Source organism: Gallus gallus, chromosome 4, assembly GCF_016699485.2.
Source record: "Gallus gallus isolate bGalGal1 chromosome 4, bGalGal1.mat.broiler.GRCg7b, whole genome shotgun sequence".
Lineage (NCBI taxonomy): Eukaryota > Metazoa > Chordata > Aves > Galliformes > Phasianidae > Gallus > Gallus gallus.
In genome coordinates, this window is record NC_052535.1 from 38,428,939 (window position 1) to 38,456,759 (window position 27,821).

At 47.8% G+C, this 27,821-nt stretch overlaps 1 protein-coding gene across 2 annotated transcripts in view; it reads right to left on the reverse strand.

Moving 5' to 3' along the window:
* Positions 1-20,952, reverse strand: part of TET2 (tet methylcytosine dioxygenase 2) — a 70,495-nt gene extending 49,543 nt beyond the window's left edge. Inside the window, exon 1 of one of the 2 annotated variants that reach the window (NM_001277794.3) lies at positions 20,855-20,952. In NM_001277794.3, coding sequence (NP_001264723.3) covers positions 20,855-20,884 — 30 coding nt within the window. In that variant the 5' untranslated portion in view covers positions 20,885-20,952. Of the gene's footprint in view, positions 1-36 lie in introns of both variants that reach the window. The other variant, XM_015276223.3, reaches the window with a different exon arrangement.
* Positions 20,953-27,821: the final 6,869 nt, after the last annotated feature.

A 27,821-nucleotide genomic window follows, 5' to 3' on the forward strand; every position in this document is an offset into this window, starting at 1 on the left:
AAAAACTGCCGTAAATACTAAATACCAGCAGCTTACCCAGACACAGGCACCTCTCCGGTAGAGTGAAGCTGAAAGAGTACCACGAGGTTATTCTTTCCACTCAAACTTTATTTCAAACAGGTGTGCAAAGGGAACACAGCAGAGAGATTTAAATAGAAGCTTAAGCAGACTGTAAATTTCCATCTACGCTAGGTCTAATTAAAGCGATGAACGCACTCGAGACTGAGAATTTTGTTTAGAGTAATCCCCTTATCAAAATTGTCATGTGCCAGGAAATGTTAGAAGCAGAGTTTCTCATTCCCCATGTTCTTGAACTACCGTGTCTGCCATTTAAATGCCACCACTTCTCAACAGCTTTCAGCTTAGCCCACAGAGGTTTCCCACAGCAGCTACTGGCTGAGTGACAAGCCCCTTACTCATACAGGGGATGAGCTCATCCCACAAACAGCTCTGCTGACTGCGATGGGATCACGTTTAGTTATGACTGCACCAACGTCAAATGTTTCCAGGTCCGTAGCACTCACACAGAGCACTATGAGATAATCAGCATTCTGGTGCTCCCAGGGGTTCTGATCATCGGACTTTTTGCTGCTTCTGGGAGGGTTTGTGAGAAGCCCACACACAGCAGACAAGCGGTAATGTGTTATAACTGCAAGCCATGCTAAGTCTGATATTTATTTTTTTTCAATTGTTACCTTTCTACACAGAACTCTGTGCCTCTTCTATCTCTTGTATTTACCACAAAAGCAGTATTTGAAGCTCAAAGGTGCGAGGATTTTCTCCACAGTACATTGTCTCACTCAGCGGAGTCCTGTGTTTCACACCTCCACCCAGTACTTGCATTTATGACTAATTAACAGATTATGCAGGACAGTGATTATTCATTTGCTGTTTATGTACTGCAGGAATGTCTTCAGGCCTCAGCTGTGCAAGGGGCTTCCTTCTAGCAGACTCTAAAACAACACATGATGTGCTTTTGATTCCCCTTACTGTTATCTGCTCCTTCCCAAAAGGCTACACTGTGAGCTTCTTAAACAGACACAGTTCAAGCCCCCTGTGATTGCCCTGCAGTCAATGGAACTGTTTGTGAGATCAACTCATCGCTGTGGAAAAAATGCTCCTGTTCAGGTTTACAGTGAAGGGAGAGAAAAAGACAAGAAGCTTCTCAGAGCAGGGACTGCAATCCTACCCAGGGCAGCAGCCACGGGGTCTGGGAGCAGGTGCTCCAGGATGGGGAAAGCCCTCCTGAGGCCACTGATGCTATATCCACGTGGAGCCACTGGGTCACCCGCTCCCCTCGTGGTCCTCCTCCCAGTGTCCTAGGGAATGGTTTCCCTGCCAACATTTGGCTGCCTGCTACGAAACTTTCTTTTTTGAGAACTGCTATGTAATAACCTAAAATAGCATGCCTCATCTATCCTGAGCACAGCTGGGCAGAGTTCCTTCATAATATCTGTCATGCCTAAAAATATTCCTGTTATGAAAATAGAGACAGAGATACTATGTCTGTTTTCGTGCTTTGTGCCTGTGTTTAGTGTACATGTAAGTGCATGTGGAGTAGGTCTGAGGTTGAGCTCATCATCCATGGAGCATGAATGTTGTACTGAAGAATTACCTGAAGGCTTGATATCACAGTATTCGTCCACAGCCCTACTGCCGCACTGTCAGTGATCCCAAACCAAAGCAGAGGATATGAAAAACAGAGCAGGAAACACCTCTCCAATTTCTCAACTTGTTCAGCCTCCTCTGCAAAGCAGTGCTACTCACTGGAAGATAGCGGGAGGGAGAGATAAAAACACAACCAAGCCCTATGAGGGAGGTGAAGAGTAACATTTGAACACTGCCAAGGAAGGACGTTAAAGGAGGGCACAAAGTAGGCAAGGTGCATTTTGGCTGCGTGTAGAGGATGATGGCGGTGAGGACCGTGGTGACAAAGTAGAAAAGTGGGAGGTATTTTAAATCATATGTGGTTTTCCTCCTCCTAAAGTTTTAAGTCACAGGAAAAGCCCATAGAGTAATCAGATATGACCATAGAAAAACAGGCACTGATACAACAGATTAAGTCTCAGGATAGAGGAAAACCCCATCACTGGAGTGTACCTCACAGCAATTTTTCCTTTCCTTTCCTTTCCTTTTCTTTTCTTTTCTTTTCTTTTCTTTTCTTTTCTTTTCTTTCTTTTCTTTTCTTTTCTTTTCTTTTCTTTTCTTTTCTTTTCTTTTCTTTTCTTTTCTTTTCTTTTCTTTTCTTTTCTTTTCTTTTCTTTTCTTTTCTTTTCTTTTCTTTTCTTTTCTTTTCTTTTCTTTTCTTTTCTTTTCTTTTCTTTTCTTTTCTTTTTTCTTTTTTCTTTTCCCTTCCCTTTCCCTCCTTCCTTCCTTCCTTCCTTCCTTTCTTCCTTCCTTCCTTTCTCTCCTCCTTCTCCATCCTTCCTTCCACCCAGATTAGGTGGAGTTAGAGAAGCTGTTTTAAAGTGCAGAGGGAAGCAAAAACCACACAAGCACAAACATTTGCTGAGTTTAGGAGAACAGAAAGAAACAAGAGAAAGGATGAAGCAAAGAAAATAACCAAGCTGTCTCCAGTTCCCTCTGAACCTAGTCCAGGTCAGCACCATTGCTGGCTATACCACAAGACTCGCGATCCAGCAAGACGCCAGATTTTATGAAAGGATGGATATTCCTCACAAGTGCTATCTTTACATCAGATTACAATGTTTCCACGGTATTTTTACTTTTTTTTTTTTTTTTTTCATGACTGCTTTGCAACTTTCCCTGCTTCACAGTTCTACAACCAGTATCTCTGTGTACGCACCCAACTTCTGAAAACCACTTCTTAACTCCCTGGAGGGAAAGCCATGAGCAGATGAGGCAGCACTTTCCTATCCACTTCTGCACTGAAGAAGCAGTACCCCTTCCCCAAAGACTGCCATTTTCCCTCCTAAATATCCCAATGTAGTGCAAATTCATAGCTATATATGTAATCAACATTTTAAAAAAGATTTCTAAAGTCTGTATCACAGCCTATAAGATTCTTCAGCGCACACAGAGGAATTTAGGTACTTTCAGGTTAAAATAGTTTTGGCAGAATAAAGAAAACCAGAAGCAGCAATGAAGAAACATAATCCTGAAAGTACAGGATGTGTCCTTCCCTATGTTCTAGGCTGCAACATCGTTGGTAGGCAAGGTTAGATATGCAACAATGAAATAAACAGAAAGCATGAGGATTGCAAAGTAAATATTTGGGCATTTCGGCAAACTGTTTGTGGGTGTTTTGTGCTTCTAAATTTGTTTGTGTTAATGTCTGCATCCAATTCACCTTGCAAAGGAGAGATAACTGCAATGATCTGCCTCCTGCCCACAGTCCTCTCCCCCATCAATATTTTTGCTTATCTCTCTTCTCATGTTTCTTGTTGTTTCAAACAGCTCTTTAGCAAGCCACAAAAATGTCAGCTATCCAGCTAGCTCTAAGAGGAACCCAGCTGAAGTAAATACTCCACGCAGGCATGCTGTCTCCCATTTCTCAGTTAGTCCTCCTTGGGCCTGCTACACGGAGATCGAGGGCCTTTAAAATGTTCAGTGAGACCACGCGCTACAGAAACTGTTGCTTTCCCAGCACCGTGTTTCCATAGCAACCGTCTTATTAAAGCACTGCAGCCATCTGCTTTAAATATTAACTTCACAAGACCATCAGGACTAGCTTAAAACAATATCACATGTTCATTAAATATTAAAACGAGAAACAAAAGGGGAGAATGACAGGGGAGAGCTTTTTCCTGATCCTTCTATCTAATCTTTGAAAAAAAACACAACACTGGTTTGCTGGTTTTAGATAATTTAACAGTTCGTGCCACTGCTTTAGAAATAACTGTTTAAGTGACCGCAGTAGCTGCTGGTGGCATAAACTACAACTTTCTGGGTGCTGCAAAAACAAACAAGTGAAGAAAACAGCTTCTTGGGGTAGGTGGTCGCTTTGAGCATGCTCACCCTAATAACAGAGTTTCTCTGCCCTGCTTTGGCAGCAGTACTCTCCCAAGTGCTGTGGTGAAGTCTTTAGAGGAGGGAGCGCAGAGGGGAATAGCCAGCAGCAGCTGAGAAGAGCCGCACTGGAGCAAGCACTGTTTTATTGTTGTCTGCTAAAGGGCAGATGCTTGAAGGAAGGTATGAATGGTAAACGGTTCTACCACCTGCAGCTCCCACAGTGTGCCTAGGAGCGAGAGCCTGGATGCTGCCCTAATTCATCGAAACGCCTGCCACTTCAGAGGAACCTGCATCAGGACAGGCTGCGACAACAAGGTCCTTGGATTTGGCACACCAGATCATACTTGCTTCCTTTTAGCAATTTGAAAAATGTCAGCTTTTACTTCTCCAAATACTCTCTTCCTTCAAACTGTAACAGCACAGCTGAAGGTAAAGCTCTGCTAGCTCTCTTGCTGCTAGTGCATGGCACCCAGTGTTCACCCTCATGTTATTTTTGCTGGGCTCCACTTGCTCCTCCCTAGTTCCCTGCTGCCCGTGTTGAGGCCCACACCCAGAGCAGGCTCTTGTAATCAAAGCAGCGATGCATGGGAACATGCAGAATGTGCCAGTTTCATCTGAAAGTTTCACTGGACCAAAAAGAGGAGAATTCAGATCTTTCCATTGCAAAACCACAGACCTCTGGCACTTGAGCAAAAGAAAAAAGTCTTTTCTAGTTCCAAAATACGCTTCTATCTCCATTCAGTATAGCATAATGAAACCATACGTCACACTATGATTAAGAACGATCAGCTCAATGTAAAGCCATCTGTTTTTCCCACCTCTCTTTACTGGTGCCCTGTAGTGCAAGTACCTACACTCAGTTGCTCTCAGTACAGCCTAGATCACAGAATCACAGAATAGCCCAAGTTGGAAGGGATCCATAAATATCATCAAGTCTAACTCCAGTTCCCAACTAAGAATATACAACATGAACAAGTAAAGCTACCATTGGAAGGATTTGGTCCTAATGAGAGAACTCAGGGGTGGAGGTTTGGTCTGAAGCAATATATCCATCAAGACAATCTATCAGTCTGTGGCAAAGAAACAATGTTCATGAAGGTGTTTGATGTCACAGGAACTTAAGGAGAAAGATAAAAGGGGTAGGAGTGACACTGAAGTAAGGCTATGGGTATGGTCACAAACTGAACTGGAAAGGATGAGAAAAAGGGGCTGCTGGAAGACAAGAGTGCATCTGACCACCTAATGCCTGATAGGGACTGAAACCCTCTTAGAGCAGTGTAATACAACAACCCAATGGTTTGGCTTCCAGCTTACACAGCATTACCCCTTTATCATGAGTCTTATTACTGGCCAGCTTCTTCATTTTAAGTCCACAGGAGAGAGGCAGATCATCTTCTGTGAGAGAGCACTTTGCTATGCATGAAATAGCAGCAATGAAGGTAATGAAGACGTGGTCTTTGTTTAAGAAACCGTACAGCCTAGTGAGTCAACAGACCTTCACAAAAGTGCATAATGGCACATTCTGCAATTCACCCCATGTTCATTTCCTCCTACTTGATGACAGTTTATCTGCTGTCACAAGGTAATCTTTTTTCTGAAGTTCTGGGGTTTCATGTGTTGTTAATTCAAAGGCAGTATCTCAAGAGGCAGAAACAGCAGTGAGTGCAGGCACTGAGTCAGAAACTGCCTGGGTAGCTGTTCTGGGAGTTACAGTGGGTGACAAGCTGAACAGCTGATGTTAAAAACTTTTGAGAAAAAAAGACAATTTTTGGCCAGGCTATGGTCCCATTTCTGTGCCTTTGTCAGGCATAAAGTTACTTGTCTTCTCAGCCTTGGCACAGCCTCAGCTGGAATGTTGCATCTGTCCAGAAAGAATAAAGTTGATAAAAAAGAGGAGACTTGGAATAATATAGAATCTCGGCTAGTAGAGGTCTTCAAGACGAGATTGTCCAAGTATTTATCAAAAGCAGGAGACTTACGATTCATCTAGCTTGGGGGAAAGGAAAAAGATTAAATGGCCTCTTCCTTGGCTATTTCATACACCTCTGGGAAGTTTTGTTGTTGTTGCTGTTTTTTAAGCACTTCTGGAAAGCATTTTGTGCCTGTGGTTTGTGCTGAGCAGATACTCTGCAGGTTTGTCGATGTTCCTACCTTGCCTTCAAATGCTACAGGCAGTTGTTAACATAACTTAATGTATTGGCCAGCAGGTGTCCTGTGTATTCTCCTCTCTGTGCGCAAAAATAATAAGCTGTTGGCCTGTTAAGGAACTCTGTTCTGATGAGAAAACAACTAGTAAAGGAGACAGAGGGAAAATGTGGTCCATTTCTGCTCTCCTGGGTCAAGGAGTCCTCCCTCTGCTCCATCTGGTGCTGCAAATTTTGATAGAGCAATTCAGATCCTATCCAAGATTCCCAGCTCCCATCCCATTAAGAGATATTAGTGGAAAACCCCTGCGGTAAATACCATGGGTGTTCTTTCATCTCTTTTCCATATTCTCTTGGGTTTTGGTAGATTGGCTTTGCTGGTGGTAGGGAAGAGGAGCTTGGCAGAAAGTTACAATATGGTCAAGAATCTCTCATACACACCCACGGCAGAGAAAGCTGTGGCTGACGATAGTTGTTTGTTTCACTGACGAATTCTTTTCCCCTAACTATGGACTGACATGATTATTGATCAGTGAATGCTCTACATATGAGAAAAATTACAGAGTGCTGAGACTGTTCCCTGGCAGCTGGGTAAAACTCTTTACTAAGAATCACACCTATGCATTTGAAGGCATAATTAAATCTTAGGTGTGCCTTTTGCTGAACTTGTTAAACAAGATTTCCATTACTTTTTTTACCTAGAGGACAAACTCATGACAGAGTCTGCATTTATTTTGAGATACTCATCTAAACTGACACAATGGTGGTTACTCACCCTGTAGCATACAGTGGTAAATCTTACAATATTCTTTTACCCCCTGCCTCCAACTTGAAAGCACTGAATAAAATAATCTTCATCATAAGAAGCATTTATTTCATTATATTTTCTTCACTGAAAGAGAGTCTTATAGTTTAAGAAAATATCATTAACGGTAATAGCAAGAAGGCTCTGTGAGTCAAAGATGCGCTAGATGCATTGTCTGCGTATCTGTATAGATCTTCCCCTGGTTAAGTCAAATATTCTGATAAAGCCCACAGCCATCATAAATACTAATAAACAAGTCCTTGTAAATCTTGATGCTTTCTGACTCAGAACATCTTGAAAAATGCTTCAGGACTTCTGGAGAAAGACTCCAGAAGATGTACTATGGAGTACCCAGAAAAAAACCTATACAGATTTAGAGGTTTTACACTAAGACTGTTGGGTCTCCTTTCTCCGAGGCCGCCCACACTCATACAGATTCACTGTAAGGTGGATTTTCTTTCCTCAGGCAGAAGACGTGCAACAAAGAACTCTTAAAATAGTAACACAGCAGTGACCTGTTTTCAGTACTTCCATTCTTATTTCTAGATCCATTGTATACACTGTAATGAACATCATAATGAACATTCAGCAGAGAAAAGGTATCAACAACTGGCAGAAATACATTTGCTCACATGCTGAATGCAACATTCAGCTAGCTAGGAGGTGGGACAAAACAAATGCTGAGCCAGGGCCAGAGCTGCAGAGCACTTCACCTGCACTGGTGAGAGCTACTGGAGTGCACGAAAGGAGCTGGTGACCAGCCCAGAGCAGGCACGCTTTGGCCTCTTTGCCTTATGTTGTTTAAACAACAAAAAATATCTGCAGTATCTTTGACAACTAATGCAGAGCTGCCACGGATATGGATGGAAAAGGTGAAGACTCTGGGCTGGCTTTATACTTGCAGAAGTTGCATTCAGTAATGGGATTGAAGTGTACTGGAAAAGAGCACCAAGAAGCCCATAGTATGTCTTTCCTAAGGGCTCTGCCATTATGATATTTACAAACACCAGGATGTATCATAGTAACAAGTATAAAATAGAACTATGATCTTTCTACTATCTCGTCTACCTCAGAAAGGTCAACCATTCTGTCTGAGGAGAAAAAAACCAAACAACCCTTCAGCATTTAGTAGGCTTTTGTAAAGCTAGGAGTAAGTTGTTTGATTCCAGAAGTAAAAATTGGAAGTGATTTATTAATAAGCATGGGTTATTTTTGCTAGTTTAGCAGCTTTTTCAAGAAAGCTGTATTTATCTTTGGCAACCAGTCACAGTTGTATAGCCTGTCTTCCTCCACATACATGTTTTTCTGAGAGGACTTAAAGAGCACTGGAGCCTGTCAACAACGAATCATCTGACTATGTACTTCCATTTTACAATAAATTGCTAACTTCTAGAAAAGAAACTATTTCCAAGTAATTGGGAGTACAACACAAACTTCTTTGAAGAACTTCAAGGATAAAGAAAAGACAAATAGATTTTATTTTTTAATAAACATTTAATATATCTGGCAGTGCTTAAGAAAGTACATATGGAGAAGAAATGTGGACATCTGGCAGTTGAGTGTAATGCCTGGTTTGCTAGAGGGACATTTCAGCTACACATTTCTCTCTCAAGGCCCATGCCAAAAATCAAGTCAGCCTTGCAGTGGCATTAACATTTTGTAGACGGTGTGTCACTTGAAACTACTAAGCCACCTTTTTCCTAAATAGATGATCGATACCCAACTGCAAAGCATTCATTAGCGCGTGATTGCAAGTGTTAATAAAGGAATAAGAGTGGAACCGTCAGTCAGGAACCACACGTTCAAGCAATGTTCTTTCATTTTAGCCAAAGTAAGCCAGCTTTGCACTTCCTTACCACTGAAAATACTTTCTGAGTCAGTTGGGCAAAGAAACAAACTTATGGTGCCGAAGAACACAGTCGCTTCTATCCTCAAGTCGCTGAATCACTTGCCTGCTCCTGCTAGCTAATAGTAACTATTTTTAGTTTATGGCGGAAACTTCTCTCATGGTGGCAATGATATTTCAAAACAATTTGGAAGCAAAATCGTCTGTGTGTGTGGTATGTGCTCAGAGGCTGCGCTCTGTACGCACGCCTTGCTGCTCGCTGCTGGCGCCAGCAGGCCGGGTCAGCCTCACGCAGGCCATGCGGCATTTGCTGGCTCTTTCCTCACGCCCGTAAGACTTCTGGGGTCATGTTTGTAAACACTGAAACCATGTGCGTTAGCACGTGGCGAAGCATCGAAACCGGCCAGGGCTCCGGGCGGAGAGGCAAACCGTGGCGCCAGATCGATGTCACTGAGCCGGCTTGCGCCAACTCTCTTGCGCCAACTCTCTGACCGGCACGCTGGCCTCGCGGCCACGTGGGATGGGCTGGCGGGTTGGCAGGAGGCACAGTGGGAACCTTCTCCCTGTGTGCGGCACAGGTGGACCCATGCTAGTGTTGGCGGCGTCAAGGCATGTTCCTTTGCTCGGCAGTGAGCAAATGGCAGGGCTTTGAAACGTTCTCACGACAAACAAAACACATTACTGCCCTCAGTGAAATTGAGGGAGTGGCGTGGCCCCTCAACACAATGCAAAACTATGGCTGTTAGGGAAGAGAATTGTATAGGGGCACGTTGCCAATGTTTCTGAAATGACCTCAAGGACAGATAACCGAGACGTCGTGTCTGTAATAGCTTTTTGCTGGCTTTGCACCAATGAAACTAAGACCGTGTTTCAGGCATTTGGGGAAGTAACTCCTAAATTATTCCTGTTCATCGGCCGAGGTTGCACAAAGCCAGATATGGTTGGCACAAACAAAAGTCATGAGTCTTTCATTTCCTGTTCACGAGAAATTAGCAGATACGGCTCCCAAAGCCTATGGAAAGTTTCATCTCACCCTGGCCGCGCACTTCACGTGCTTGGAGTAGAACCAGGCAGGAGGGGGAACAGCCCGTTGCAGGCGTCCCTCCCTCCTCTACCATTCTGTTTCAAGTGCAGCTGTAAGTCTTGTTTGCTTTGACCTTTGCTGGGAGAGCTGAGAATAGGACAAAGAGTTAAAGTGTTACCAATCCCTGCTGAGTTTGCACTTCTCAGGCCGGCAAGCCAGCGGCGGCTGCGAGCGGGCAAGCGTGCAGCACTGTGGAGGGGGCCGGGAGGGAGCGAAACAAAAGGGGAAGAACAAATAGTGCACACCCTGAAACACAACAGGGGAACCAGTGTGAAAAAATGCCTGTCTTCGAAGAGAACAGGCTTTTCTGTTTGTTTCTCTCTGTGTGTTCTATCTGGTTATCTGAACTCAAGGTACAGTAGATACACGAGTCCTTGAACTCTGAACTCACGAGGAGAGCAGCAAAAAGTAAGTCAATACATTTCAGCTGAGCCTGGAAATAAGCATGCTTTGTCTCTGTGTGACCCAGCTATGGGAGGCCATTTAATACGGCAACGCACAGCTGTCCAAACCTCTTTCTTGCTGTATGCCATTGGCCTGCAAAAACAAAGGAAAACCAAGTGGTCCTCTCCTAAGGATACTGCAGCTGTGGGTTCAAACACCGGCTGCTCCAAGCACCTTGCATTTTGTCAAGACTTGTCCCTTCAGTCTGGAGGGAAAGGGGTCCCAGGCTCGTTAAGGGGAAGCAGAAAAGGCATCCATTCATTTCCTTTCTGAAACTCTGCCCTACTGTAAGTGTTACCCAATTCCTGAGCAACGTCTCTGGAAAGCAGAAAAGCACCTTCCTCGCTGTTGCATGAGCGTCTAGCTAGCGCTCTCCAGCGCTACTACTCTATCGAGCAATAAAGTTTCTATTTTTGACTCACTGTGGACAACCGTGCTCTAAAACGTCGGACTGTATGTTGCCTAAACGTAAAATGAGCAAACCTAAAGGCGCCAGCGGCCTCCGTCAGAGCTGCATTTTGCTGCGACTGCTGCAGGCGAGAAATGGGCTGGCACACGGCATGCCGCGGCAGTGAGGCCCGGCCGTGTGGCACCCTCCAGCCTGTCACAGTGTTTGTAAACACCGCCGCCACGTGCGCGAGCCACGTGGGACCCGGCTGCCAAACCTCAAAACTGCCTGGGGATGAGTGAGAACTTGGGAGAGTGAGCAGGCAACCCCCTGTGCTACCTCCCCATCTTTCTGTGGGGTGGCATGCGGCACGGCTGGATCTGTAAACATGGCGGGGAAAATCTATCTGTCCTTCATGGTCAACTGCCTCTGTCAGCATCCAAGGGAACGCTGCCGAGCTAAATTACCCATCAGATTTTGTTTCCGAAAGCACTTCATCATGGCTCATATCATGAGTCTCTGAAGGCACGTAGCATTGCTCAGCATGCTACGGGCCAAACTGGGGAGCCTGAGCTATGGCTGCCCACAGCAAAGAACTCCCAATGACCAAAGGGACAGCATTACAATTTATCATCTCTAGTTCAAGTTCTGTTCCAAATGCTCCTCGGGTCGTGTCACCAACACAGTCTGCCTGTGCAGAGAGGCTTTCTGGCAGCAAATTACATTTGCGTTTGTTTTTTTTTTTTTTTTTTTTTTTTTTAATTCTTCTTTGAGCTCCTTTACCAAGTATGATGTCAGTATGAGCATTTGTGAACCGTGACAAACCATTAATTGATAAAACAGATCACAACGGAACTCGCGTGGTAGGTTGGGGCTGGCGTACAGAACAGTTCGCAGACTGTGGGAAATCCTGCCTGAATGAATAGGAGGATCAAGGGTATTAAAGGTTAATGGGAGTTACTGTAGTACCTACTTACTGAAATGGCATTACACAACTCCATCCCACACACTGCAATTAACCGACGCAACATACTATTTTTAATTAAAAATTAGCTCATTCTGAGATTCTGCCTGTTTGTTTGGAGGGTGCATGGAAACATCTGCAGCACCAGTGAGGCTGCTAACACCCTTCCCTGCACCTTTTCTCACTTGAGTCAGGGGTCTCAGGGGACAAAGCACTGCACAAAAGCAGTCCCCTTTCCTGAGGAGATGAATGAAGTTCTCAAGGTACAGTTTGCTGGGTTGTGCTGGACAAGTGGTGCTGCTTTAAAGGTTCTGAGGCTTGGCCAGCAAAACGAACAAACCGACAACAACAGAAAAAAAAAACCTCCAAAACTAAAAAACTGGATGAGTTGTCAATTAACAGAAAATGTTACTGAAAAACATCTTCTGAAGAAAGTGAAAAGCCACTTGTTTCTGATTCGAGTTTCTGTTTCTTAGAATTGATACTTCTGTTATCTTAGTAAGCAAAGAAAACTATCTACAAAGCTCTGAATGAGCAGGAAGGAGGGTACCATGGGTAGAGCACTGGGGCATGGGAGATACGGGTTCACTTCCCAGCTACACCACAGCTTTCCTGTATGTCTTTTAGGTTTTATTCTACAGTACTGAAATGAATGGCTCAAGCAGAGTTTGTACCACGTTTTGTGAGCTTTGGCTCTCAGTTGTTGCCTATTAATTTTACACACTTTCTCTTACTCTGCACATGTTTTGCCTTCTCATTAATAGCACCCCAGCGAAAAGACTGCTGCAGTGCTGGTCAGGGACTTCTCTTCATGCGCACACACAGAGCAGGTAACAATAGCAGCTTAACTTTATTTACTGCAAATATTTAGGCTTTTGGAAGGCAGCTGTCTGCCTCTGCTTTGTTTTATAAACAAATGACATTCTGACATCCTGACATTCTGGCCCTCATACACTGCCAGGCTTCCTTTTTCTGTTGCTGTCTCCTTCACTGAGTTAAGCCACATTTGTTCCCTTTTGCTGCTTATGTTTGTACAGCCCTGAGTGCAGTGGGACTCTGTTTTGCAGCTGGGATATGAGGTGCCTCCCAATGCACAGTAATTAATTTCACTCTATTCACTCTCCCTGTATTTAGAAGCATCAGAGTTGCCATCCCAAATGCGACTCATGCTGCAGCTCACCCAACAAAGCATCTCTGAGCAGCTGTTCAGTAGGTAGTTACAGACTCACCCTTCCAGAAGCAAAACTTCTTTCCACCCCATCAGTTAGGGTATGTATTTTCTAGGAAATATGTTAACTTGCAAATGCTTTGGAAACTTTTATTTTTAAATAATGATAAATAAATAAATCCATCTCTATATGCACTGTCCCACCCATTTCCTTTCCCTTACCACCGAAAGGGCAAAAAATTCCCCCAGACTATTTTTTTCAGTTGCTACAAAGCATGGAGATACTCCTGCCAGTGTATCTGCATAGGGCAACTGTGACAGCTCTGCAAAGCACAGGGAACTGAACAGGGCTTTGTAAAAGCACAGGGGCTGCCATCAGTTCACAGGATCACAAGTCAGCTGACAGCACCGGGGGTGGGGGAAGAAAAAAGCCACCTGTACCTAACATACTGTCAACTGCACAACACAAGCACAGTGGAAAATTGCATAAGAAGATGTATTTTCCCCTACCTAACCTCTTCCACTTCTCGGGCACTACATGTAATAATGGAGAGAAAGGAAATGCATCAGCATAGTTCTTATTCTTCCCACTTCTTTCTCGTACCTTCAAAAGCTGCTTCTGTGCAATAAGGACTACACAGAAGTGGAAAAGCTCAGGTCTAGACTTTTTTAAAAAGCACAAATTCTCCATGGAAAGAATGGAGAGTGGCACAGAAACAATGAAAAGCTGAAAGACCATTTTTCTCTTTTGTGCATTTTTCATGTTTATAAATACCAAGAGTGCATTGCCCTCTTTGCTCACTGTTTTCAGTCGCTCCTGCAAACTGACTGTGGGAAATGCGGACTCACTAGCACTGATTTTTTTTTTCTCTCCAAAATGTCTGCCAGGAGATACAAAGGGGTGAAATCCAGCCTTTCCCAGTTCCTCATCTTGAAAGCAAAATGGAAAAGACAGCAAAGGAGCAGAGTGGGAATGAAAGGCTCACCTTTTAGAAAAATAAATCAATAAACAAAACATGAAGGTCTTTAATACACACAGGCACCCCCGCTTGGATTCTGCCAATCCAAGGGAAAGGAAAGTCCAGTACATCCTCCAGCTTTCATGTGTTCTCTTTCAGGAGTGAACTGCACTCCTTTTATTAAGCTATACGTTCACTTTAAGCTCCATGGAAATCTCTCATTTGTGTGAACTTTAGTGATTTTGGGGGTAGGGAGGCAACTCCAGCTTTCCTGCAGCAGTTCATTCTCTTTGTTTTACCATGGACAGGTCAGCAACGCTACTTTGGCATAGGAGGAAATATGCAGTCGTTCTTTTCTCCTTTCTGCTTACATAAGAGCTGTAAGAGTTGTATGTCCTTTGGCAAGTATAAAAATTAGATAACTGCAAAGTACGTGACTTCAGACACAAGTGAAGGAGCACTGTGAGAACAAACAAGTTAAACAAAGATGAAACAAGTATCAGGAGCGCAAGGGTGAGTGCTGTGAGAACACTTGTCTACAGTGCAAAGGAACAAATAGGGAGGGAGGTGATTAAAGGACACTGAAGTTGAGGGCAAAACTCCAGCGTCAGCATCAGGAACAGGGGTAATATTTGCCCTTTGATCCCTGTAACAGCACTGAAAGTGGCAAGAGGAGGAACAAGTAGCGCATACTGAGAAATGCCCTTTTCGTATATTATCTGTTCTCTGTTTTGGCTCACTGCCTTCTGCTAGCACAGTAGCTGCAAGAGTAATGGGAACTGTGGGTCAAAAAAGTCAGAAAAGGGAACAAAAGAAGGTGAGGAGCTTGGTGAAACAAAAGCACGCCCTGGATGTGACACAAACCATTGTACCCAGCAAAGAAGGGGACTGAAGAGAAAGAAACCAGTGGAGCGCAGTAACAAAATACCCTGATCATAGTCAGTGTTTGAGTGAAAGGAAGCAACCTGTGCAATCATACATCTAATGTCAAAAGTCACACGTGTCACAACTGCACTGGCCTTCAAACTCTGTTGTATGATAATGAATGCCATGACTCATCTAGACAAATTCAGAATAAGGAAGAGACACTTGTATCAACCTCTCTGTATGGAAAAGAAACAGCTCTTGGGTCACGTTTTACAATGAGAGTGATGTATTCTATACACCTTCCCAAGCTTGCAGTAGACCTGCATGAAAGAGTCTGAAAAACGTGCACAGGATGAGATACAGTGCACATGGCACAGGTGTGAATAGTCTCCTCCGATCAGAACCTGTCTGACAGCTTTGGCTAGGTCCACAGGAGATGGCACCAGGAATATCGCCAGCTGGGTGCTTCTGGCCAATGAGATGCATTTTTGTCTGTGCTTCCTGAAGCCACCTTGCAAGACAGCCTTGATAATTACCAACACTTTAAGAAAAAAATCCCAGCAGATTGGTGGCATGATCCTTTTGGTTGAGCAAATGCCGAAATCACCACTGAGCTTCTTACGTCTAATGGAGATCTCAAACTTGCCTTGCAGTGGTATTAGCTTTTGTAATAGCAACACCTCTTTGTGTCAACACATCTCATTAAGTAATACTTTCAGCTATTTGATTTCACTTATAAAGTTAGTAGCATTCATGATTTCTTATTCATTTTTTTTCAAGAGGAAAAAAAAAAGAGTTCTACTACTTGAGCAGGCAGGGAGTCATGTCTAATGAAAGAAAAAATATATTGACAACTTAGGGTGGGATTCATGTACTTCTAAGAGCTGTCTGTCATGAAAGCTTTTGGGACTGGATTCCTCATGAGCTTCTGAAAAGGGAAGGGGGAGGAATCATGTGAAACCATGGTTGAGTTCCCTTAACCATGTCTTGTACTCTGGGTCAGCCCACTCCAACGCGTTCAAGCGCAGGGGAAAACGGCGGCATTGGAGAACGGAGCCAATGACCTAGAATGGAACACAGAGGCAGCAAGCCCAGCCAAAAAGCCAGCTACAATGTTTTCTTAAGCTCCGCACGCTGGATTTCTTCCCCTTGCTCCCATGAGGAGCGGGGACGTTCCTAGAACTCTGGGCCGCGTCAGGGCAGCTGCTGCCCAGGATGCTGGGACACTGTTTGTAAACACTCAGCCACGTGCGTGCGGCCGCGTGGAGCCATCGCCGACCTCAGCATCTACCCACTGGGTAGGCTGGGGCGTCACTGCACTGGTGCCAAATCCTTTCCCAACGCGACAGGACTTGGAGCAGCTCGTGCCAGGACACTTGGAAGACACAGCTTGGGCTCTTCATGCGTTATTAGAGAGAAGATTAAGCAGAAGTATTGCTTAAGTTTTAGTCAACAAAATGTAAAATTCAAGATAGCACAGCTCATGAAAAGTAAAGAATGCAGAAGTCGTTGGAATATGCTAGAGGTCAGAAGCGATGCCGTAAAACACATGAGGGTATTTCATGTTGCTTAAATTGCATCATCATAATTAACTAGAAAATGCCCAGGGTACTGCCCTGTACCTGTGGAGGGGGTTTCCAATGGGTACGTTGTGGTTATTGAGTTATTGTTGGTTTTGTTAGCTCACTGCTTTGCTCCCTCGCATGGGAGGAACACACTTTTCCTAATACAACATGCTTTCTATGAATCAGATTTCCCTCTTCATTTCTTTTTACAACTAAAAAAAGAAAACAAACAAACAAAAATCACTCTCATCCAGGACCACGGAGGCTTTTTCATAGTGCCATCTTGTTAGCAAAGCTTGGAAAGTTTCTCTGGTAAGTGGAATCATAGGGACTTGTGGAAGCACCAGCCTTACCTCATCATGGAATTCTTACTTGTTTCAGCATTCAAATACATTTCTGAAGAAACAGACCTTTTATATGCTGGTAGAGGGAGAAACTATCTTAAAAGCCGTGCTTTACTTGGTTAGGAAAATTCAACATTTCCATCCTGTCTTGTTCAATTCAAGTATAGGATAAGTCTGTTCTTCCACAGACTGTAATGGAGATGCATGCATTTTATTTATTTTTTTAGACAAGGTGGGCTTGTTGTTTGTTTCTAAAGGCACAAACACACCAAGAATTAGGTCAAACCAAAGCCTCAATGCTACAAACCTTTATTTATTTGTGAGAATAATCCTACTGGAGCTTCTCATCGTATGTATGCTATAAGGCAATAACACTCCAACTGGGCAAACCCCCCGCCCCCCAGAAACTTGGGCTTTGAAGGAGAGCCTGAATTCTGTTTGGGTTGCTGAGATGATTCAGCTTTTTAGAAGGTGTTTCACAGAGATGAAACCTGAAGCCTGCATGAAAAGATAGACAGCAATTTAAATCTTTAAGTCTTTTAATTGTTAACTTGTTTTTCAAAGCACAGCAACTCTTTTTGTTGTCCCCAGACTTACAACCCTTTAGTATCAATAACTAATAGTGCTTTCTGATGCTCTTACCAGGCAGGACATTTTTGTCCCTTGGTTTCATTCACAGTGTGTGAGAGATGTGGATGAAGTTAGCTGCTAGCTATTTCTATGCTTCCAGCCTTGGTTTTCTCTACCTTCTGTCAGCCCCTGCTACACAGTATGAGACATACTCCCAGTACTCTAATCCAAACAACTTTTCAGGTCAGTCATCAGCTGTCCTTGGGATTAGTCCAGCTGATGCTGGAACTTCACCATTTCATTCCTTAACCCCTCCACCTCCACACACTGAGCAATTCCTTGAGAAATGGGTGGTTGTTTTTTTCCCTCTCCATTTTTTAAGAGACTTGTCTGCCCTCAGGGAAGGCAGAAGTGATTTCCTTTCAATGGGTGACTGAGAAGATGATTACTCATGGTACTTTCCATTTCTACCACTTTATTACCTAGGATATAGGGACAAGCTATGCAAATTGCACATGCAATCAGTGACGATCTGAAAGCATACCAGCTTGAGCTGTGGCAACTTGTTACTAGTTACTTGTTCAGTGTTTAAAAAGGATACATTTCCTACAGAATATCATTACATGAGTAAGAAGGTACTCACTGCCTTATGGAGAATGAGATCGGAAAAATGCTGCAAGTGTGATTGATTCATATAATTCCCTTTTTGGCTCTCAGCCATGATGCAGTCATATGCTTTATCTCTGTTCAGACTACAGCTTTAAAAAAAAACTAAAAATGAATCATAGTACATCCCACTCCGTTTCAGAAGCAGCACGCTGCCTTTCAAAGTGATGTCACAACGCTCACTGCTGCTGGCTGACTGCCTTAGCAGCAATCGGAGAGCTGGACTAAATAAATACTGTATATTATTTGGCAAAATCATTTGTGGTTGTGTTCCCCAGCACTGTTTCCAAGATAACCACCAACTCTACTTGAAACTTGGCAACTTTGTCCCACCACGTTCAGGCTCCAGTTGCGAAGCTGGCTCACAGAGGCTGCTACCACGCTTCCAGCTACTGTGCGGCACTCCACGAGGGAGACAGGAGGGTCGCCCCGACAAGCCACGTCTGACAGCTCCTCTGAAATTGCATCATGAAAAGCAGACAACGCAAAAACAACCATCCCTTGTTTCTACAGGAGCTCAACGTTTACAAGTCGGAACGAAACAGAGCAGGTGATTTAAAGCCACCGCTCAGCCACGCTCTGTAAGAACCACTCCGCTGGGTCGGTAACATCACTGCAACCCAAACTTCACATCTTTTTTTTCAACATCCAAACAGCAGATTTGTTCCAAAGCATGGGGTTTTTCCTTTAGAGCCACTTGGCCATTACTAACCTAGAAAAGAACCACATGGAACGCTGTATCCCAAAACATCTGAAACTCACAGGGTAAGAGAATGGTCCCTTCTGGTGCCGGCAGCAGCCAGAGAGCCTCCTGACTCTACATGCAGAAACCCAAACACTGACAGCCTCCCCCTTCTGTTACCCAACGCAGCGCTGGTGCCAACACGAGGCCTTGGAAGTCTGTCCGTCATAATACAGCTCCTCAGCAGGCACATGGTTTGTGTTCTTTAAACAATGTTGACACACCAAAGTCTAGGACCACGCGCTCTACATCAAAACAGTGCCAATCTCCCTGGCGAAAAGCCAGGAACCAGTGATGCCAAAGCCCCAGTTAAAAGCCTTACCACGAGCAGTGACAGCTCAGCAAACTCAGGTGCCCCAGTGTCTCCTGTTCACCTTTTCTTCTTTTTGGGTACTTGTTAACTCACTCTGTATCAGGCAATGCTAGACCAGTTTCTGGGGTCCCTGGAAGCATCTACAAAGCTTTCCGGCACCACTCCCCAGAACGATACAGAACTGTTCCCTATGAAACGTGACTTCTGAGTTCTTCATTTTGGCGAGGTAGTCCCGCTACCTCAACACTCAACTTCTAACATCTTTGCCCTCCCTTTCTTCTCTTCCCAGCGCCAGATTTAAATCCCTCCCAGACCCACTGGTAGGGCTCATGCTGTGCTTTCCACAACAGATCAGACAGAACCGTAGCCCTTGCCTCGCTGGATTTACCAGCATTTTGGGGACAGAACAGAAATAAGCACAGTGCAAACAGCACAACTTCCGAGCAGGGTAAGAAACGCACGAAACTGCCTTTAACACAGATGTAGCAAAATAGCATTGATCTTTTGTATGGGGTTTTATTTGAGTCTTTAGAAAAGCACCGAGTACTTAGCACCAGAGAACCGGAGCCTGGGAGGTGTTGGAGGGCAGCACAGCTCGGCGCTGCCCGTCTGAGAGGGAAAGAGCTGAAAGAGGCGGTGTTCTGCACCACAGTCTATCAAAACCTGTTGCACGACTGCTCTTAGTCATCACGCGCAAATGGTGAACTGTATATAAACAGCGCAGGCTTACCTTGACGTGGAGGGGTGAGAGGAGGCAGGTTTTGAGGCAACGAGGAAAAGAAAAGCCCCTAGAAACCCGAAACGCGCACCAAGAACGCGAGGCGTTTGGGAAAAGCGGGGGCAGCCCGAAGGACGGGAGATACCGCGGTCATCGCGCACCGCTTAGGCAAATCGCTCCGGCTCCCGGAGATAAGGAAGGGCGATTTACGGCCCCGGAGAGCGGGACTCTCCCGGCTGGACGCCCGCGGCCACCCCGAGCGCGTCCCGTCCCGTGCGCTCCTCACGGCCGCGGGGAAAGCGGCCACCCGCTGCGGATAGGCGCACCCCCGCTGCAGCGAGGCAGCCTGCCGTCAGCGTGCGAGCCGCACGGCCTCGTTAGCCGGCGGGCGACCCCCGCTGACCTGCTTTCACCGGGGCGGCCTCTCCTCCGCTCCGAAACTCCTCAGTGCCGCGTTACGAGCGTCACGGGGAGCGCGGCGCCGCTCGCGCTGCCGCCCGACCCGGCTGCCGCCCGCGTGCGTGGAAACAGCGCGTGTGAGCAGCGCGGTGCGGCACGCTGCCCCTCTCATCGCCCTCCCGAAAGGGAAACCGCCCCGCGGCAGCGGCTCTGCCCCGCTCCCGGGTGCCGCTCCGAGGGCGGCCGCGGGGCACCGCGCTGTCACCCGCCGGTGGAAGGGAGGAGGGGAGGAGGGGGGCACGGCCACGCGCGTGGAGGTTGCACGGAGGAAGAAAAAACAGAAAAAGGAAAAAAAAAAAAAAAAAACAACAGAAAAGGGAAAGAAAAAAAGGGAAGGCCTGGCGGCCAGCCTCAGGCACGCACGCACGCACACACACACACACACACACACGCTCCTCTCGCCCCCGGCCCCGGTTTCGTTTCCCCTGCCCTCCGCCGCCCCCCCCGGCCCCGCTCCCCCTCCTCTTCCCGTCCCCGCGGGGCTGCGCCCGCCTTTGTGTCCGCCGGGGCCGGGAAGCGGCACAAAGCCGGGCCCGACGCCCTCCCGCCGGCAGCCCGCAGCCCCCCGAGTCGCGCCGAGCCCCCCGGGGGCAGCGCCGCCCCGCGCCCCCCCGCTCACACGAAAAGCGGGGACGGCGCGGCGGGCCGAAGCCGGGGCCCGGCGGGGCGGAGAGGGGGGCCCCGCCGCCTCTGTCAGCCGTCAGCCATGTTGGGGGGCCGCGGCGCCCACCCACCCGCGGGTGCGCGGCGCGACCCCCGCCGCCCCTCCCCGCCCTTCCCCGGGTAGCCGCGGGGCCGCCGGTGAGAGCCGCCGGCGGCGGGGGTGCCGCTCTGACCTCCGCCGCGTCCCTCAGCCTTGCCGACATCCAGCACGCACAGCCGGGCGCCGCGCTCCCCGCTCCTACAGGGCCGCCATCTTGCTTCCTTCTGCTCCTTAACGAAAGCGGCCGGGCCCCCGCATCAATATGCACGCGGCGCCCTGACGTCGGCGCCCGCCCCGCGCGCCGCGCCGCCCCGCGCCGCACCCCCGCGCCCCGACCCCGCGCAGCCCGAGCGCCCCCGGCCCCCGCCCGCCGAGCGCCGCCGCCGTGCAGCCGCTCTGCGCTTCTCTTTGAAACGCCTCTTGCTGCTTTTCTCTTTCTTTCTTTTTCTTTCCTCCTCTCGCCTTCCCCCCCCCCCCCCCCCTTTTTTTATACTTTTTTCCCTCTTCCCCATAAATCGGCAGTAAATCCCCTCCCACTCAGCCCCCCGTTTCCTCCAGAGGAAAGCCCTGCGCCCTCAACCCATGTGCGGACACCCTGCAGCTCTGCTGCTGAGCCCCGCGCCCACGGCTGACATCCGCACCCGAGTTTTCCCTTTGAGAGAGACCCACCAGAGGGCAACGGCCCCACCGGCCCCCCTACAAGTAAGAGGCGCCCCCTAAAACGCCGCCTCGGTGTCCCCACGCCCACCCGCAGCAGCCCTCCCTGGTGTCGTGGGGGTGATTGGGGCTTTCTGGGGGCCGGCTGCCCCCCCCCGGGGAAGCGGAGCGCCAGCCGTGCAGTGAGGCGTGAGGGTGTCACGTCCCGTTGGTCCTCTACAGTTCACAGAGGGCACAGTGCTTTTTAGGAAGCCCGAGCTGTCGCAAAGCGCCGCGCTTTCCGCGTTGTGGCTCGCTGCTGGGCTTGGTTCTGCTTCACTTACTGTAAGCAGCCAGGTGCCCCCCGGCCGCGCTGTGCGCGCACTCCGTGCCCCCGCTCGTGGCACCGGCATTGGAGCTGGCCGGCTCTTCCGTCCCGTACTGCAGTGCGTGGGGCTCCCAGACTGAGCCCGCTGCTTTGGCTCCCGTGCAGCTGCCCTCAGCGACCCAAACCCGTGCCAAAAGCCTGGACCCGTCTCCTTTTGGAACAACGCAGAGACCGAGGAAGGTCTCTCCCAGAACTGCCACGGGCTTCTGTGCACCTTCTCAGCGCTCTTCCCGGCGCTGCCAGCTCTCTAAGCCCGCGTATGCCGGGAGGGTCACTCGCTGCCCTGCTGCGAGGTGCAGCTCAGCGGGATGTGCTCCCGTCCCTTCTCGTCCCCGCAGCGTTTGCTCTGCTGGGCAGTGCCTTGCTGCTCTGCCCAAACTCTGTTGCTCGAGGGAACCCAGTGCGTCCGCGCCCTGCACGTAGGAGTGTGGGAGACACGTGCGTTTCTGCAGTGCTCCCTGTTGTAGGGTGGTGCGCTTCTCCGCGCTTTGCCTTCCCTCTCTTGCTTTTGCAGCTTCCCTGCCCTGTTCTGGAGGCAGCCCGGTTCCCCCGAGGGGGACTCTCAGTCAGCTTTCTGGTCTCAGTCAGCTTTCTTCCAGGAGCCAGAGGCCGCTCACGGCAAAGGGCTCTCAGCAGCGTGCGCAGATCCTGGCTGCCGCTCAGGACTGAAGCCGGATCTCCCTGCTCCTGTTGTCAGACAGCCTGCACTGATCTTCAGGGCCGCTCCATCTCGTGTCCCTGAATGCCACCTGTGGCCAACAGTGCTTCTATCTCACATCAGTGACCTGCTTTAGGAAATTTTCCCTTCCCGTCCCACGTTGCTGTGCTGTGCAGGGCATGGCGGGCAGATGGGGCCCACTGCCCGAGCGGTCCCATGCAGGTGCAGAGGGAGAGATGTGTCGATTACCGGGCCGTACGCACACAGCTATGGGCAGTATTCCCATCACTTCTGTTACAGGATACTGAGAAGTGGGCTGAACCTGAGCTATTAAATACATTTTAAAGCACGACAGGCTGTAAACTGAGGAGCGGCTTTGGTTTACGGAGGTGGCAGTTCAGCAAAAGCAAGCTTCAGAAGTGCGTAAAATGTCTTCAATATAATGAAAATGCACGTGTATGGGGCAAGATGAAGGAAATAAGGTTGCAACAGGTGATGCACAGGAAGGCAGCGGCACTCCATAACTGCTGGGAGGCCGTGCCTGCATGGGGGGCACGTCCAGGTGACAGTGACAAGGTTGGGAAGGCTTGGAGCAGACTGCCATCGTTTCCTGTCCTTTTCTCTGGGCTCAGAAATGCTTGCCTTCCCCTGAAAGATGCAGAGAAGTTTCACCTATTTATAATTTCAAGGCAGGGAAGGTTCAGAACGGGAGGTCAGGAGAGCAGCCGGTTTCTGAAAAGGGCAGGGCTCAAATTAATAAACGCGGGCGGGACGGGAACAGCGAGGTGCGTTTGTCTTTCACATCTACTCACCCATATTAATCTGCTGTAATTGCATTAACGGGAATGAAGCGGCGTTGGAGCCGGCATTGGCTGCGGCCGGGCCTCTCTGCAGCTTGGGGTGTCTGTGTGGGGGCTGAGCTGGGGCCGAGGGCTGAGCTCAAGGGAGGACAGCGGCCACCCCTACAGGCCTTACACCTCTGGGTATGCAAGGCTGCCCGCAGCAGATGGGAAAACCTGAGTGCACACCTGGTGCCATTGATGCCTCTTTGCTGTTGAAGGAGATGTGAGGTCTTGGAGGCTGATGGCTCGCTGCAGCAGACCATGTGTTGGGCTGGAGATGCCCTCTCTGTACCAGTCAGCCCCAAAACCTCATCGTGACCCCTGAAATCTTAGTGTGGTGCCCAGTGTCCTGATGTGGGCCCCAAAAGAGGCAAATGGACAAAGAAGCAAAGCTGAGGTGGGGCCAGAACAATGCTCGGGTTTTCACTGCTGATAATCATAGAATCATAGCACGTCTTGAGTTGGAAGGGACCCACTTTGATCACTGAGCCTAACTGCTGGCTCCACACAGACCACCCAAAATCCAGACCCTGTGTCTGAGATTCATGTCCGGACGCTTCCCATATTCCATCAGCAGACTCTCTTCTTCTCAGCACCTGCTGCTGGCAGGTTTGTCCACCGAATCCCAAGAGTGGAGAAAGGCTTTCCATTGAAATATCTGGGCTTTTCAGTTTGGAGAGGGGCTTCCCCTCAGAGGGATGCAGCAGAATCCCCTCTCGCCTTTTGATGCTCTCTGCTGCCATTAGACAGCATGGAAGCCTATCACCTCCCCTGCATATCCCACAGTAATGCTGCTGGGTAGGAAATTGCCTATAAAATGCCCATTTTGTCGAGTGTGTGATCCGAAGACTTGATTTTTATTGTTGTTCGTTTCCTCAGCATATTTATTTAACATTAAGGCACTGGGAATATATATTTATGAAAAAAGCAGCCATCACATCATCGGGAAAATCACCAATAGCTTCTCCCAGTTCTATAGAGAAAGCAATGCTCTCTGCATATCAAAGCCAACACAAATTAGCCCAAACAACTGCGAAGTCGTTACTGAAGGCTGGGGGTGCCAGCAGTCCCAAGACGAAGCCTTCTGGTGCTCTCCTTGCAATTGTCTGCCTCGATTGTATCCCGTTACATTTGCAATCTGCTTTCTGCTATTGGCAGATAGGCTGACAGCCATTTAAACTCTTATTCCAAAAAGTATGAGAGTGCTTGGGTTAGGGGTTTTGCTTTTTCTGGCTTTTCTTTTTCTGCTCTGGAGAGAACATTAAGATTCCCAGGGGGCAGCCTGGGGAGGGTTTGTTGTTCCTTCTTTCCTTCATCTCCATCTGCACCTCAGCACTTCTGGGGGTTTTTCTGGCTTTCAAGAGCAGCTGGAGAGCTTTGGTCTGGCTCGAGCATAAACTGAACCTGTCTAGAGAAGAGGAGAGGTGTGGAGGAGCTGTTGCTGTACTGTGAATGCAGAATTGGTCCTCTTCAATTCCTCCGCTCTTTGCTTTGTGCTCATGGTCCCCTTGACATGAAATGGTGGGATGAGGCAGAGCCCTCTTGGGCACGACAAAGGGTTCCAAGCTCTGACCAAGGAGGAATCACCTGTCAGCTTTAGCAAGGCTGTAGTTTATAAGGTAGAGGGGGAAACAGGAGAGGAAAAGTAAAAACTGCAGAAATTACATGCCTTTCCTCCAGAAAAGCAGCAAAGAACAACATCAGAAAAAGAGGTGGTTAAACCAAAGAGTCCCAGTGCTGCTGGGGAGAGCTGGGGGATGTGTCCCAGTTTCAAGCCCCAAAGCTAGAAGGCAGCAGCACTGCCAGCACCATCAGAAACAGGAGAAACGTGTATGTATCCATGTAACAGTATACCTGTATGGATGCACAGGATTTTAGCTGGAGCACAGGCACTGCCTGTTCTGCTCTGCGTGCAGCCATCCCTTTTCTGAGTCAGGGCAGGTGGGGATGATTCATCCCCAGCATCAGCACGATGTTCATCTGCACGCTCTCAGGCTAGATAGCTTTCTGCTTTTTTTCTATTTTCTTTTCTTTCAATTCCCAGATGATTCATCTGTCCGTGCCGATACTTCAAAAGCTTCAGCCCCAGGGCACTGCCTGCTGTGGCTGGACCTGGCCACCTCTCCCCTCCTCCTCTACCATCTCAGCTGCCTGTGCTCATTGCTTTACAATTTACTCTTCTTTATGCCCCAAAGTGAAGCACCACAAAGAGCTGGAAGTGGTCAGTGCCTGGAGAGGAGAAGTGGGCATCAGGCTTCAAGGAGCCCCACAGTGCTCAGTGGAAACCTTTACACTTCTATCGAATACCTCAGGCAATAGTTTCCTACAGTTATCCTCACAGGTGGATGTGCAGTCTGCCTTCCCCGCTTCTTTCTCAGCTTACGGATGCCCCCTTCTCCTCTCTGAAAATAGGAGTGCTGTAAAAAGCCTGCCTTCCTAATTGAATGTGTGTGTAGGCTCTGAAGGTGCAATCTAATATAATTAATGCTAATTAATTATTACATGGTCAAACAAGCAGGAAATGCACATGCAAGCTCCAAAAAATTAATTATATGAAAATAGGATAATCGCCTGTGTGTTCAGATACACATTTATCTGAGCAGGCGTGCACTCAGCATTTTAAAAAGGAATACCAGTTGTGCCTGCGAAGTTGCAAGAGCCATCGGGAACCAGATTTTCTTCTCGTGTTGCTTTTTCCCTGGTGGCTCCCTTTCCAAGTAGTGCAAGTGTAAGAATGAGGTGGAAGAGGCTGAGAGTGGCATTGCATCGCTAAAACCCACCCTGGTGCTCGGTTCTGAAGAGCAGTGCTGTTGGAGAGACGATGCTGAGCAGAGCTGCAAAGCGTATTTGATCCCTTCTCCTTTGTTACTCAGATTTAGGGGTTATTTCCCCGCCGGTGCTTTGCTCAGCTCTCAGGACCGACCCATCTGTGCCTCTGGGTATGGAAAAAATGGCAGGAGACCTCCACAGCTGGAGTTCAGCTAGCAACCACTGTCCCAGAGCCTTCACTTATGGTTTTCATCATAGCGGGACGTGCTGTGGGATGCCTCAGATTTTGTGCAGCTGCATCCAATGTTTTGACACTGTTGCATCGAAAGAGGGTTTCAGCTGTGGCAGGAGGGTATCGCAGGCAGCCTGGTGAGCAGCACCTGGCCAGGGTGGGACAGGGACCTGGGACACCCATTCTCTTACCAAACAAACGCATTTTCTGGCCCCGGACACATACCGTGAGAGCAGAACCATGGAAGGAAGGTGAGCAGAGCTTGGACCTTGGAATAAGGAGGAAGAAAGGAACAGCCATCCTCTGAAAGGGGCAATCAACTGAGTGTTCCCTGGGATCTACTCTTACACAGAGGGTTGGAAAACAAACTCTGTGTTGCGCCTCAAGGCATAAGCAAGTCCTCAGAAATATCTAACAGCGAAACTCTGCTTTCTGAAAGAAGCAGCATCGCTGATTTGGGATCCATTGAATGTTTTATCCGGGCACAAGCTTCAGATCGACCTCCCTGAAGTGAAGGCAGATGGAACTGTGAGGAGTGTATGGCTCGTGTTAAATTAGAAATAATCAGTAAAGCCAACAGCAGTTCCAAAGGGCCACAGCAGGCCCTTTCCAGTAATTGCTTTTTTTAGGAGCCCCTCAGATAGAGCTTTTTTTCCCATATATGTAATGGCCATATCCCCTGGTGATTAACAAAGTATTTCCTCCTGTGTTTACATTCTGCCTGATGTGACAGCTTCATGGCTCAGGATGCGTAGCTCTGATCCCTATGCCATGTGCTTTACCCGCTTGGCCATTCCCAGCCCATCTCCTTGTCATCCCGTGGTCCTTCAAGCTCTTCTGTGCTCAGTCCTCTGAGCTGCCCACCCATCTGCAAGGCGCTCATTGCAGGTTGCCTCCTTGACTCCAACAATTAGCAGAGCATGAGCAAACACCGTCATGGGCACGGCTCCTCCCTGGAGAAGGCTGTAAACCTGAGAGCGTGTAATGGAGACAAGTCCTCATGGACACTGGCCAAGGGCAAACGATTACAAGCTAGCAGGGGCACCCACTTCCTTCAGCTTCTTATAAACCGGGTAATTATCCTCTGGCTTTGATGCTGTATCATCAGCGAGCTGTTGGCTTGTCAAGTTGGCAGGACCCTGCGGGGTCTTAGCAACAAGAAGTTTCTTCTGTGAATGCTTAAAACTTTAGTTATTAGTTATTGAATAGGTAGGCAGAGAGCCGGGATGTGGCAGAAATGCGAGCGGTTTCCTAAGAGACCTTCCAAACTGTGTGAGATACTCACGAGTCCAACTGTAAAGTCATTAAAAGAAAAGAATATCTCCTCTGAAGGGCTCTTGGCTATTCTTGCTCTCTTTCTCTCCCTCCTTTACCTGGCCAAATCTCTTCAATCTGCCTTTATTCAGTAAAGTTAAGGAAACCATTTTCTATTATAAGCGGAACCTTTCCTGAATGATCTTGGTGGAAGAGATAGAAGAATACAAATCACGGCACCAAATTTATTCCTAACAAAGGGAGCTGTTGCTGCCAGTCCTGAGACAAACAGATAAGTCCAGTAATTATAGATAAGTGCTT